The 15,447-nt window shown below is 41.1% G+C and overlaps 1 protein-coding gene across 10 annotated transcripts in view; it reads right to left on the bottom strand.

The window, feature by feature from the left end:
- Positions 1–15,447, bottom strand: part of Ebf1 (EBF transcription factor 1) — a 382,353-nt gene that overhangs the window by 19,440 nt on the left and 347,466 nt on the right. For all 10 annotated transcript variants that reach the window (XM_027938660.3, XM_071612014.1, XM_071612015.1 and 7 more), the window contains one exon: positions 14,302–14,390. In XM_027938660.3, the coding sequence (XP_027794461.2) occupies positions 14,302–14,390 (89 nt within the window). The remainder of the gene's footprint in view (positions 1–14,301; positions 14,391–15,447) is intronic.

The raw sequence follows: 15,447 nt of genomic DNA, 5'->3' as shown, positions 1-15,447 counted from the left end.
TTGAGGGACTAAATTGAAGTAGCTGACTTCATTTACCTTGAAATGTATATTTTATGACATTATGTAAGTAGATTGAAAGGGCACTGCAGTTTTAACAATTTAAAGGCTAAAGCATGTTTAAGATGAAACTTGAATATTTATTGTATATTGCACTTAAAGTATATAGAATGTTAAAATGTATTGATTAAATTTGTAAAAGGCATTATAAAAATGACAGGTAGTATAAAAGATGTATGTCTTTAAAAATCAAATTGATAGTATATGCTATCCCTTCTGTGGTCACAAGTGTAATTTTTTTGCAGTTTTATATGGTAATTTGAAAATTCTGTAATTTCACATTAGGAAATGATTGAGCCTAGGATGTTTAAAAAAAAAAGAAAGAAGCTTCCCATAAGGAGAAGAACTGGGTATTTCATATAATCTTTTGTCTCTGAAATTATTCCTAAAGTCCTATTTTTGTGGCATTAAGAAGGAGTATAGTATAAGGATCCTTCAATTCTAATATTCAATTTTAGTATTTCTAAAAAGAAAAAGCACTTGGAAAGTACTAATATCTAATTTTTCAAGGCATTTATTTGTCAGGAGAGATTTTCTCTTCTTTTCATAATGTTTAAAACGTCTCCCTGCTTGCAGTTTCAAACATGAGAGTAGAGATTAGACTCTACCAAGATAATTAATCCTATCCTCGGACTTGGAAAAAAAGTCCCATTTGGGAATTAAAAAGACAAATGCTTGTATTCTAAATATTGAAAAGCCCTAGAGCCTCCTTAAAGACAGAAAGCTTGTTCTCCAATCTACATCCTGAGTTAAACTATTTTTTTTCTTTTCATGGCCTCAGATCTTTTCTCTTAAAGAAACAGAAAATGGCTATTCCTTAAAAGCAACAATTTTGTACTAATCTATTCCCTCTCACCATCAAAATTTGGCTTCACCTCTCTTGCAGTGATTATGTGAGTGGGGGACTATAGAGGAAAAATGTGGATATGACATGTAAAATCTATTTAGATCTACATAAATATTGGAGAGACTCAAGGAGAAACTGGGCTGTAAGAAACAGTTTTGAGTGTAACCACGCTAATGACTTTGAAAATTTTTAATAAAAATGCTGATCGGGGCCCAGGGTGGTGGCACATGTCTGTAATCTCAGCCGCTCGGGAGGCTGAGGCAGGAGGATTGCAAGTTCAAAGCCAGCCTTAGCAATGGCAAGGCACTAAAGCAACTCAGTGAGACCCTGTCTCTAAATAAAATACAAAATAGGGCTGGGAATGTGGCTCAGTGGTCGAGTGCCTCTTAGTTCAATCCCCTGGAAAGAAAGAAAGAGAAAGAAAGAAAGAAAGAGAATCTGAATGGGCTACACATACAAAGAGAAGCTGCAGCCCTATCAGTTGGCAAATAATTTTTGAGCTTTTAGTTGCCCCAGCCATACTTTTGAATATTATTCTCCAGCAACTTTCAAGGTAGGGTGTTTCCCAGCACTGAGCTGCGGGTTCTAGGGTTATCCAAGGTTCTGCCCTCTTCACCTGGTCTCCTCTCCCTGTGCCTCTGAAGAACTGCTCTCTATTCTGGTCCAGTCCCTCCTCCCCAGCCTAGAAGCAAAGCACTGGGCCCCTTCCTTTCTCCATACCCTCCTCCTTTTGCCATTCCTTCTTTCATTTTTTCTCTCCTTTCTTTGCAGTGCCCAGCCACAGTGCCTTCCACTCCTCCCAAGCCCTTTACAGAAGGTAGCAGCAGTGGTAGAGGAATGAAAGGGAGAGCTATCATTTATTCAAAGTGGAACGTGACCTCCTTCCATCTTCACAGAGCCTCTGAACGTGCTGTTAATATTACCATTCTGCAAATGAGGAAACTGAGACTCAGAAAGATCAGCTAATGTTCTTTCTGATGAGTGGCCGAGCAGAGATTCCACCCCAGGTCTGTCGGGTATAAAAGCATGAACTCTAAGAAACAGAACTTCTATTCTATCAGAAATAATTCTACTTTTAGTGATACCCCATCTCCTCATGTATTTCATTTCTCTGAAAAAGAGTGTTGACCTTCTACATCAGCCAGCATGACACTTGGTCCATGCTCTGGGTCCTTCTGCCCCACTCTGATGTGAGTGGGGGACTATAGAGGAAAAATGTGGATATGACATATAAATTCTATTTAGATCTACAGAAATATTCGAGAGACTCAAGGAGAAACTGGGCTGTAAGAAACGGTTTGAGTGTAACCACCCTTCACCGCCCTTCACAGATACACTGGAGACTCTTGTTGAGGGCAGGTACATGTCTCAATCTCCTTCTCTAAGCTCCTAGAACAATGCTAGGTAAAACTTGGGCCTTGAGACATTCTTGCTGAAGTTTATTCTAAGATACCAGTGCTGACTTTCAAAAGTATATGGCTAATTCATATGTTGAAATGACTGTCAGATATTTGGTATAACTAATAAAAGCAGAAGACTTAAATTGTTGTTCCATTTGGCTCCAGACTCTTTAATCAATATATAAATTCCCAAAGGTCAAGTTGTGATCACTGTTGAGTTTTTTTAATGTCTTTTTTTATAAATCTATTTTACTCCTGCTTTTTTGTAATATATATATATACATATTATTTCTAGTTGGACACAACACCTTTATTTTATTTATTTTTATGTGGTGCTAAGGATTGAACCTAGGGCCTCGCTCGTGCCAGGTAAGAGCTTCACCACTGAGCCACAACTCCATGCTTACATTTTAATTTTGTGATTAATATAATGAATCATATCTAGTACAGACATTATCTCAAGTTATAGGCTGCTAACAACATGAGCTTGTTCTTGATATACAATAACCTTTTATTAATTGTACCTTCAGGACCTTAAAAATACTTAGGTATTTACACATTCTCAGAAAGCCACCTTGAGAACTAAGCATATGGTGTCAAATATGCAGACATAGCTAACTCATCTCTCTTCCTATCTCATGATAATAAAATCTCTGAAGACTATTCACCATCCTCGGGAGTCTTTTTAGCTTTTGACCACAAATATACAGCCAATAAGCTCATAGTCACTGGCTGCTTCTAACTCTCCAGGATGGAGGAGAAGGTTGTCTAATTGGCCACTATTGTATCCATTTGTAAATCCAATTCATATTTTGAGTAACTTGACCCAAAGGAACAGGGGAGATGGTCTGAACTTTGTTTTGCACACAGCATGCACTGGTTACCCCCACGAAGACAGTGTATGCCATTTACCAACATGACATTAATTCTCAAGTATCAGAATCAGATTTTGAAACTCTGGGAACTCATAAAATTAAATTCAGGTTTGGATCCATAATTTGAGAGGACAATCCATGCTTGGCCTGTGCTCACCTAACTGGAAAATAATGTTCTGAGGGATGTAGAATAAAACAGAAGATAAAACTACAAGCATTAATTATCAAAGTCAAGTTGAGTTGGGTGATTCCTGAGAAAGAAATGCAATACTTGATTGTCACTGCAAATTTCCCTGACACCTATTTATCAGCAATCTGCTTTGCCTTATCAGGGGCTGGAAATGCAGCAGTCCACATATCAGCAACGTAAAATATGGTGGAGTGGCAAAATCACTCCTGATTTAGAGAAGATAAGCATCTATCAATGGAGTCAGCATTGATTTCGCTGGCCTCCTCACCCAGAGTTTACAGCGGGGCCTACACTGTGCCCACCCAGCTCACCAGAATTTCAGTCCTGCCTCTTCCCCCATTTGCTTTGGAAACTTTGGGTGGCACTACTGACCGGAAAGCCCAAACACTGAAAACCTGATTGGATGTTTCTTGTAGCCCACTTCCCACGGAGCTGGATGAACAATGTGATAAATGCCAGTTGTACCAAGATGTATTTCTGAGCGTGGTTTTATATCCTAACTTCCTTTGTGTTTATTCAGCCAAATGGAAAATTCCACACTGTTAGGACTCTGCATTCTAAAAAATCAGTATAATGAGGGCAGCGAGGGATAGAGGGAAACAAACCAAAACAACACGTGGGCACTCACTGTTCAGTTTCCGATCCTCCGAGACATTCCCCAAATTTTTTATTCTTCTTGTAATATGAACTTCTTGAAATAGAGCTTAGTGCACATCATTAGAAGCCTGGAGTGTGACACTTTAAACAATCTTTACTCAGAAGCCCTGTGACTGAGAAGAGTCACTTACATTTAGCATGGATATAATTAAGCATGTTTCTGTTGAAAGGGGCATTCTCATTATGGCTAAGGACCACTTTAGAGTAAATTGAAATGGAAAGGAGCACAGAGGAGGTGTAGGTAGCAAGTGGTTACTTCTAGGGAGGCATAAAATGCCAAATGTGTAACAATTATATTTTATAACCATGCATTCTAAAGACTTCATAGTATTTTGCGTCAGCTGAACCTGTGGGTGCCCTTCAGAATCCTCGAGTGCCTCCTTGTCTACAGTCTGTAGAGAAAAGCAAGATTCAAACCGCAATCAAAATCTGTAGCAATTTCTAGAAGGGAGAGATTCAATATTTTGAAAGTCTACTGTGGTTATTACCAGAGGCCAAGGCTTCAAAAGCATTCTAGAGAAAATGCAGGAGGGCCTTCTGGTCCTCCTCTAATTTTAAAGTTGATTTTATGTTCAGATGAGATGACAGCCCTCGTATTTCTCAAACATATCATTATGTGTCATCACCCAGTGTGGCTGGAGATCCACCAGAAAGCTCTGCCTTTGTTAAAAACATGGTGTAGGGTCATGTGAAATTAAAGTAGGTTGTAAGCTAACGCAGCCATATCAACGTAAGACATACCAACTTACATGATTGACTTTTACAGTGGAAAGAAAAAGGCTGTTTTCAAGCAGCTGTTATTGCCTCAATGGAAAAAAAAAATCAATGAAAGTGAAATGAACAAGAGATTTTGTCTGAGTTGCAGTTAATACCACTGAAGAGCTATGGATATTAAAAGGTCAACAAATAAATTAGCCAGAGTGTTATGAAATGAATGATTTGGCTTATAATTTTATTGAGTGAAAATTGTTCGCTGCCTATTAGACCAGGTAATTTTTATCTGGTGCCTCAATTACTGTTCCGTAAGCAATAATATAGTTGTAAGAGCTGCAGGTTCGATTGGGTGACCTCTGAAAAGCTGGCTAGGACAGCTGGCTTTGCTATGATGGATAACGGAGCTTGGGCGCCATGAGGGGCCAAGCCTCCCTCTCCTGCAAGGGGATCTCATAAAAGAAACATTACAACTTGATTCATTTTACCAAAATGTTCGGCTTTCAGGTGTCAGCAGTTAAGTATAAATTGTGAAACCAGGTATTCCTGAGAAGACTTTAGGACAACGTTCCTCCTCCTCTTTTTGGTCTCCTGGACTTCTCCTCTAAATGGTGGCATGGTAATTGGTGAATGGGAACCTGGGGTGCTTCCTGCCACAAATTCAGTGAAAAATGGTGTCTGCCCCCTCGTAGGCACGACCTCCGTGTGGTACAGAGCTGAACCCGGTCACCTTTGGTCGGCTCTTCTTATTCCAATTCATTGTCCTGGTTTAAGACCAACGCTCTGGGTTGGGTCCTGCAGAGTGGCCTTGGAAATCGACTTTCTGATCAGGATAAAAGACTGCTGAAAGAGAAAGCTCTGGACAGAGGCGCCTTTTTCAGGGGTAGGTTGTAAAGTCAGCACATGAAACAAAAACTGCCTCGAGTCAAAATTACCCTTGAAAATCTTTTAAGTCACCTTTAAGTCACCAAAGCCTGGATGTTCAGAAAAGAAAAGGGGGAGGAAAAAAAGCCCCAAATTAACTACTTCTGTTTCTCTTTGTCTTTTGGCCAAGGCTTCCCTTTCCCTGGGGCAAGGCAGAAAGTAGGATCTCCGAGTACACACAGAGGTGAATTAGTCAGCTGTACATATGTGCATGTAGATGCATGTGACTGGCGGGTGTGTGGAAAAATGTATGTGTCCATTTCTGTTTGTGGACACCTACTACAGTTATGAATAAGCAGTATGAGTCCTGCTAGAATTATACTACACTTGAAGCACATTCAGAGAATAAATAAATAAATAAGCGTTTGCTTTTGTTTCTTAAATTGTTGCACATCATTGGTTATTACATGTACCTCCAGGTGAATGATATCTGTAAAGCATGACTCCCAGGGCTTTACAGATGGTCTTGGGTGCAGCTGCAATTAAAATTCACTGGCTCAAGACTGCTGGGGTTCGGTACTTACTATTTAAATGCTTAATTGAAGTGTTACTCAGGGCAGATACTATGAGCAAAGCTTCAGCCATTGCAGCATCTCTACTCCTAAGGGTTTTCGTCTTTAAGAGGCGGATGTTGGATGGCTGGGAAGTGGAAATGAGTTTGCCCCTGTTCTTCCTGTTACTTCTTCTTAAACTCACGAGTAATTACATTCAATGCCTCTGTACACCCAGTGTGATATGAAGTAGGTTACATTGAATCCTCCTCATCAAGAGCTCAGTGCTAAAAAAGAACTTGAAAGAGTTCCAGAGCTCAGCTGTTGGAGAAGTGTTCTTAGAATTTCCCACCACAATGACTCTGCAGCTAAAGAGAAAAAGAGCGATCTCCAAGGTTTGTCTGTGTGTGTTTTTAATTCTTGCTGCTACTTTCGCCTAGCTCAGCCATTTGTGAGCTAACCTCAGTCAATGCTACCACTTCCTCCTCCTCCCAACCAAGCTTGAGGGATTTTGAGATTAGTTTGCAAAATTGTCTCTCCTTAAAATTCTTTTTGCTTCATCTTAGGAGGCTGTGCTTGGGATACTGGCGCTGGCTCCAGAGCCCCATGGACTTGGCTGCAGTCCTTGCTCTGCCACTTCTACAAAGTGCAAACACACGCCTCCATTTCCTCATAGGTAAAACAGGATTAATCTGGCACCCCAGCACCCTGTGCAGGAGATTACCTACAGTTAGTGCTCAGCAAGCAACAGCCAGCCGCATTTTGATAAGCCCTGGTTATATTCCAAAGAAGTTTGGCAAATATGAACATTCTTGTAGTCGATGTGGATGGCGTGTCTTGAGTGTTATGTTTGAGATGTAATTCCATTTGCAGAACACTGTAGAAGATTCTGCATGGACAAATGGTGAGGAAGTATAATGAGACAGTAATTTCTTTTTTCTTTTCTTTCTTTTTTTTTGAGGGGGGGCGTGTCCTGGGGAATTGAACCCAGGGATGCTTAACCACTGAGCAACATCCCTACCCCTTTTTTATTTTTTTATATTGAGACAGGGTCTTGCTAAGTTGCTGAGGGCTTCTGAGTTGTTGAGGCTGGCTTTGAACTTGTAATTCTCCTGCTTCAGCCTCCTGAGCCTCTAGGATTATAGACATGCACCACCACCCCCCTCTGTAATTTCTATTTTCTAGCTGCATAAACAGCTCTGAACTTTTCTGAACCTGTTTCCTCATCTCTAAAATGGGCATGATACAGTAATAACAGGACAAATAATTTACTATAAAATAAGACAATTAAACATTAAATAATCTAAGGAAGTAAGAATTATTATTTTGCAGGGACCAGGGGACCTTTTAGTGATGCTACAACTTCTTTTCCCAGGAAAAAAAAAATATGTAAAACATGTGCATTACACACACACACACACACACACACACAGAGGACAGCATATACAATTCCAGGGGTGCACAATTCTGGGTTTACCTCCCCTGATAAAAGTGGTATAAGTGTGAGTGGCTACCAAGCTCCTAAACTGAGCACATTATCAAAATAAGGAGATGGAATTTGCCTGTAAGTTTTCTGGCAGCTGTAGAAGAGGGAGGGGGAAATGGACCGCATTCCATACTTTGTGTTTTTGACAAAAACACAGAATGTTTCCTGGAATCGAACTCGAGTGCATATTTTCCAAGAGCTGAATATACCATAACATTTGCATTTGTTTCTGTGTTTTTGAACAGGGTCACTCTCATTTCTGGATGTATTATTGATAGTGGTTCCTTAAATTTAAAAGGTAAATAAATAAATACAGATGATGAAAGAGAGAGAGGGTGGGGGAGGGAGAGAGAGAGAAGAGAAGAGACAGAGAGAAGACACGTCACCGTGTGGAAAACGAGGATGCAGGGTTTTTCTTTATCCCTTCTTGAAACCCTTAGTCACCCCCTTTTTCTGCTAGGGGGCAATGTGGTTAGGCAGAGATTTCTTATTTGTATTTTCACTTATGCAACTGCAGATTTTGAATTACTGATCGTCTTTGCATAAAGACTAAAACAATAAAAGCATAATTAGAATACATTGTATACAGCCGACTCTGGTTTTATTTTGCCCCAGCTCTGTATTTATGATAAATCGCTACACCGGAACGCTCTTTAGGGAAGGTGATTTTGGGTCCCGTCTCTCCTCGGAGCAAAAACAGTGCCTGTGAGTGGAGTCTGAATTTCAATTTTGCAAGTGTACAGTTGAACTGAATAATATTTGGCACGATGCAGCGCACAACTGAGCCACTAAATGGCTGATTTACTAAATTATTATTAGATGAGCCCTTGCTGTTCCAAATGAAAGTGCAGTCACTGTCTTCCTTCATGGTGTGTTCAAATTGTTCTGTGTTTAAATATTCAGCATGAGGCTAATGTGAACTGATGAACTGAGACTATAAACATTCACTTTCAATACAGATAGAGCGACAGAGAGGCAACATATCATGTGGCCCGCGGAGGTGAAAATGATTTATAGTTAAGGATGTTGCTGCCTTCTTCCATTACTTTAAGGGACTCTTAATTAGCCTGGTGTTTGAAATGACTAATTCCCATGTACAGCAGCTTCATGGCGACTGAGGTTTGCGAATGTCAGTGAAGGAGAGGCTACTATGAGCACTCGCTGCCTCGGGGGTCCCCAACCTTGAGTTTTATTCATGGCGGGCTCCGTGTCACCTGCAGAGTGGCGGGTCTGCCAGAGCGACTATGGTGTTTGACATTCAGTGTGCTTTCTGACCCACCCAACGGGCCTACAATCCATCCTTCCTGCAATCTGTCCCTCTGCAATCTTCCTCCCTGACAATCCACATCCAATCCCCGGCCACCCCCATCTCGGTAGCTTCTTCTCTGACACCTGCTGGAATGAGCAACAACCCTTAGCTCCTTGGATAAATAGAAGCCCTCCTGCCTCTGCCCCTTTGAGGGCAGTTACAGGCAAGCACTTAAAATACTGTGATCACTTACAGTAGATTAGAATTTTTTATTGGTGCCGTGTTGCCATAACAACATGAAGACAGCAGATGACTTAAGCAAGGCTTGCAAAGCAAAAGGCTGCTCATCTGGCAGTTAAAATGAATACAGTTCATTTCACAAGTTTCCCATATGGACTCTTAGTGTATGGTAATGAGGAGACCATATGGTGAGAGAAAATGCACTGAGAACAATTGGGTTCCACTAGCTGAGAGGGAAGTTGGGAGAGAAAACCCGGGTGAGAGATTCTGGTGTGCTCTCTGGGTTCAAGGTTTGGCTGGGGTTTGTTTGGGATGGTTGTTTTCCGTAGGGGTTTCGAGTTTCTTAATCCTGTTCCTTAATATGTCGGCTGTGCGAAATGACAAACATCTTGCAAATTTTGCAATATCATTCATCACAAACTGTCAGCAGTGTTTGCAAATCTGACTTGCAAGATCTTTTAAATGTGTTGTTCTTAAAAGGCAACAGTACCAAGTTTTTAGACAAAGTGCAGGAAAATTTAAGCACTTCTGACAAGCAGAAACATTAACAGTAATCATTTTTAAAACACTCGCATCTTTTGCCTGCATATTTAGCTGTAAATAATGCTAGAATGTATAAAAGCTTTAAAGTAAAACTGTAATAAATACTTTTTATTATGTTTCATAAAGGATAAAAAATGCTTCAAGTCCCATATCCGTGTTATCTCTGCATGGGGACGTATAGAGATGGATAGCTCCCAGTCTCCTTACTACTAACCAGATTGGGGACCTGGGAGGACAGCTTGAGAAAGACTCTCCAGTCAATTCTGTACCATATATGCTTCATAAAAGATGAATATAAATGCATTAGTTAGACACGGTGAGCTAAATTAGAAGGTCAGGCAGGGCTGGAAGGGCTGAAAAATCACACAACCAATGAGTGTAATTACTCTTTTTTAAGTCTATTAAGTGGTGTTGTTCTATCAAGGCTCAGGGGTATAGGACATGAAGAACAAGATAAAGTAATGTGTATTTATTACTCCCACTGGATCAATTTACCAGATATTTTCAGCTCCATAAAGCAAAATACACAAATACAGCCTTTGTTACTTTGTTCAAACTGCTTTATTTTCTCTAAAAGAGGAACCAGTTCTTGGAGAAAAATATCTTTGGCCTGGGTAGGTTCCCATGCCAGTCCCTCTCCATGGAGGGATGACAGAAACTGCTGAGACTCTAAATAGAATGGGAGGTAGGGCTGGGGAGGAAGAGGTGAGGGAAGCTAATCACCTCCAGGCGTAATTATTTAGATTATGGAATCTGAAGCAAAATTGGGAATTCAGTGTGGTGGGCAATTCCACAGAGGAGATCAGAGCAGCCAAGAGGTCTGGAGACTTGCTATTACATTGTCAAAGCCAGAGAGAGGATAAGCTAAGAGTCAGACCGGGTCCTTGGGCTCTTTGCATACGTTTTCTCATTGGCTCCTAAAAACAATGCTATGGGGCAGCTTTACAGAGGAGAAACTGAGGCTTGGTAGTTGCACGCATTTGCTTTCCAAAATCTGCAGCTGTCTGGCTCAAGAGCCCACTCTCTTGGCCTCTATGCTCTGCAAAAGCCTTGATAAAGCAATGCTAGGCTCAAAATAAGCATGAAGTAAACAAACCCAGGATTCCCAGCTAACACATGGAATGCTGGGTAATCTCAAGGTTCACTCTCATTGCCTGTGAGCTCAGGCTCAGAGACCACTTATGAGGATGGCTGGCCAACTGAACGGAGATACCTCTGGCCTTCAAAACCCAGAGCTCCTTGCTCAACATTTCTGAATTGCATCACTGCAGCCGTCAGCATCGCACAGTTTCTGATGGACCAATATCCCCATCCCCCTCACCTCTACATTGTAAGAAAAGTCAAACATGACCCCAAAGTCACATGCCAGGAACCAGAGAAGAAGGCAAGTCTGGGTGAAACAAAACAGAATGCCATGATTTGAAAACCTTAACCCGCCCTTCTTCATGTGCACATGAAAAAGGAAACCCAAAAAAAACCATCTAGGGTAAGCATAATTATAGTATTTTAAATATGTGTGTACAGCAACTATCACTGATGGTGACTTCCGAAGACAAAATAATTTACAGAAAAGGTCTCGGCATGCTCCTGTTTCCTCATTTGGTAAATGGGGATGATGTCTGCTCTTCTATTTTTTTCTCAGAAGAGGGGCTCCAATAAAACAAAGCATGCCCAAGTTCTTTGAAAAAGCACAAGCCTGTATACAAAGGCATATTATTATAGAGAGCTGTCTGCTTGGTCTTTGGCGCAGTTTCATTTGACAGAATATGTGGGTGGTTGTATGAATCTAGCTTTGTCTATTCACAAACACATGGGTTTAATAAAGTGGAGTTTGTTTTTTAAGGTGTGTGGTCCATGGCTCACTGAAACACTCCTGTTTGACAAACACTGACCAGGATTCTGAGAAAGGCGGGGCCCATTTTTGTCCCCCTAACAATGGACAGTGGGAGTATAAATCTCCCAAGTCCACAGGAATACCTTGTGCTGGCTCCATCCGCCACTTCCTGACCCTGCCCTTGAACTCTTGCTCCACCTTTACATTTGGAGCCAAGAAGACAGCTTCTCTGCTCTGAGTCACACTGAGAGCTTCCTGGGGTAGGCTCTGGCCACAGTCCTTGCATGGTCAAGCGGCTAGATGCAAGCTGCGGAGTGTTTCCTTAACACACAAATCCATTGTGTCCTTGATTACTCTTCCCAAACCCAGGAAAAAAGGGCTGAGCACTTCACCATCAGGCCACCAGGGACGAAGTGTCACGTGCCTATGCTATTTGTCCAACATTTCTGAACATGATGTGCAACTATAAAAATGTTTTCAAAAGTAAGTACACAAAACTCAACCCCATATTCCTGTATCTCCTCTTACCTTACCAATCTATTTTTTTAAAAAAATCTGACTTCTTTAGAACTCAACCATTAAACCAGATTTGTCTCCTTTCAATACATATTTTTTTTCAATATATATTTTTAGAGTGGCAACTATAGGGCCAATACTCTAATTGATAGCATGTGTGGGATTGCCTCTTTTTATCCTTATGAGATCCTATGAAGTTCGCATGATTATGATTACCATGTTTAGAGGAAGAAACTGAGGCACAGAAGATAAATCACAAAATAATCAACTGCTCAAAGAATTTAAGCTCCTGCTCTGCAGAGATTGGGTAGAAGAGCTCTCAGAAGCAAGAGTTCTACTTGACTGGCAAATAATCCTAGCTATTTTCTGTTGAGTGCTAAGTAAGTGCTTAAAATAATCTGACAAGGCAGGAGATAGCACCATCCCCATTTGACAGGTGAGGAAATGAAGGCAAAGAAAGGTAAAAAATTTAACCCTGGGTGCCTAGAAAGCAAGTGGCCAAGGTCTGAGTTCCACCTTGTCCAACATGACCCTGATGTTTATGCCCTCAGCTCTTCCAGAGGACCCAGATGCTAACCAAATGCTAACCATGGAGTGAGGGTGTTTCCCAAATAAAAACAATGGAAAGAAACTGACATTGTGCCTTTGTCCCTGTTCAGCCACTACAACAGCCAAGGCACTGACCATTGGGTAGACAGATCATGTATGTTATTGTCCTACATTACCACCTCAGGAAATGCCTGGGAGCCACATTCTTGCCAGACACAGGCACCTGAAGATAAACCTCTCCATGGAACATCTATGCTGTGGTAGGAGGCTGCCATTCGCTATTACGAGCAGACTAGTTAATTCAGGTGGAGAGGGAAGGGAGGGCCACTTTCATAGACAAAGACGTGAACATGTGGACACATCATATGATTCCTTCCCTGGGAGAAGCCCTTTCAAAAAGTTTTTACCCAAGTGAATAGCACTTTGGTAAAGTTCACCTTGGTAACCTTTGCCAGAAAGCTGAAGGCTGAGCCCGAAAGCTGAGTCCTTCTCCCCATGAGGTGGAGGTTGAAGACAAGACCCCTCTGCCAGTCTCCATCCTTCCAGCTTTGGCCAGGTATGCCTCTGCTCACCCTGCCCTACCATGTCTGCACCAGGATTTGAGGGGCAGGTGAATGCTGGTCAGGACCTGTTCTGACAGGTGGTTTTGCCTTCAAGTGCAGCCGGCATACGGGTAGGATAGGCAATGAGGATTTAGGAGCTTTACTGACTAAAGAACCAGCATCCTTGTTCCAAGAGTTTAATGAGGATACATTGACCAAGAAGTGCCACATTTCTAGAGTGATGGTAGCAAGCAAAGGGCTTCTCCACTCCTCCATCCAGTTTGATCTTTTTCACCTGTGTCACAAATGGGACTTCACTGTGCCATCAGTACACAGTGAGGGGCAGCCCCACTAATTTTCCATTTCTTTAGCACTTAACTCTTGTCTCCTCTGAGTCCTTGCAGAACTTTACATTTTCATGAAATGTACCCATTCTTTTCAGTTCTGAACAGTTGTATTTGTAAATCCCTCCCACATAAGGCCCAACTTCTCAGGTACAGAAACAGGAATACCCCCAACTTTTGCAACAGGAACACAATTGTCAATAGAGGCCAATTCATTTTTTTCTGCATTGACAATAGCAACGTATCATGGTATGACATCTACTACTCTGTCTTGAACTTTTGCTGAATTTCTCACATCTTTGTGCTTTATTTCCCAAGTAGGCAAAATGCCACAGGGGGCTGTTTTGTTTGTCCAGCTTTAAGATCTCCTAACATTTTTTCTTTGGAGCTCTTTTACCCTCACTAGGAAGAACACAGATCCTCATGGTAAAAATTTGGTGTTGGTTTCTTTTGAGAAATAAGGTGATAGAGCATTTCTTCAGCACAAAGTCTGGAACCAGGCTTGTAGGTGTGAATCATAGTTTAGCAATTTAAATGCTGCAGGATCTTGGGTAAACTGTCTTCCTTAAAATAGGAGTGAGAGGTAATAGTACCAACCTCAGAGGGTTCTTGAGAGGATGAAAGGACATAATATATATTAAAATAAGCATATCAGTGCATGGCACATAGTGCTACATTTATCATTGTTTTCCTGTTAGCACCAAATCCACAAAGCACAAAAACATGAGCAAATAATCTATGAACTAATTTTAATCTTTGACAGAGTTTTTGTTTGTTTGTTTGTTTATGCCACTCACTGGAATCCAACTTTTCAGAACCCATAACCCAAAGAGGAGGTTTCCTGACCTTTGGCAAGCGCTCAGGGTCACCAGGGTGCCGTGGAATGACCTTCTGTAACCTCTGGAAGCCGTAATCAATGGTGGGTTCATTGAGTGCTGCAGAGAAAAAGTCACACCATTAGAACATTTTCAGGAAATAAAACAGAGCATGATTTGCAACACAGACGGTGTGGAAATAACCGGAAAGTAAAAAACTTAATTGATACTCTTGAATTAAATCATATAACAATCAGATGGATGATCTTTGTGGAGCAATTTCCACCATCTACCTCTGTGGAGTGTCTTTCCCAAAAGAACACTTCTGCAGGTCTTGAACCCTGATCTGGCCAAATTCTATATTCCTTCCATTATCATAAAGAGAAAGTAGGTGGTATTTGAGGTGAGGTTTTAGGATTGGTTCAGTTCAGAAGCTCAGGTCAATGACCTGTCTGGGGTTACTACACATTGTAAACAGCAGAATGAAAAGCATCAGCCTGGCCGCACAATCTCTTACAGACCTCAGTTGGTACATTATCTCAGCCCCTTCTGTGCACTAGGGGGCGGGTGGGTACACAAGGGTGTAGGAGAGTAGTGGGTCTTCTAAGACCCTTGATAGGGTCTGCGAAGGGAGAGATATGGAAGGAACATGCTCTTGCTTCCTAACCTTCACAACCAAAATGACAGGCCATTTGCCAGTATTGGAATTAACTTAAGAGTAGCTGAGATTCCAAGAACAATTCTTAGATTAAAAGAAGAGCAAACTGTAATAAGATTTGTAGACAACAGGCCCCTTTGTGCCTCTATTGACTACAGTCTCCTGAATTAAACACAATACAAAGTGAATCTGGCCTATTGTCTTCCAAATTTCTCACTGCATTGGGGACTACCTGTGACCTATCTCATCTGAGAAAATAAAAAAGATAAAAAGATGGCAGTTCTGTCTCTTATTTCTACTCCTGGTACCCTCTTAGTAATGGGTGGGTAGGTTTTTAAAATTTTCTTTTTTTTTCAGTGAACCAAAGTATTCAACTGTATATTTTCTTCCTTACTGAATAAAGGACTGTCTTTATAGTTCTGACATTTAGCTATACATTAAAAAACAAGTTAACCATATGCTTTACTTAAAATGCATTTCCATTAACCTAAATTTTAAGAGTAAGATTCCTACTACTAC

Source organism: Marmota flaviventris, chromosome 5 (genome assembly GCF_047511675.1).
Source record: "Marmota flaviventris isolate mMarFla1 chromosome 5, mMarFla1.hap1, whole genome shotgun sequence".
In the NCBI taxonomy this organism is placed as follows: domain Eukaryota; kingdom Metazoa; phylum Chordata; class Mammalia; order Rodentia; family Sciuridae; genus Marmota; species Marmota flaviventris.
This window is presented reverse-complemented; position numbering and strand designations above follow the sequence as displayed.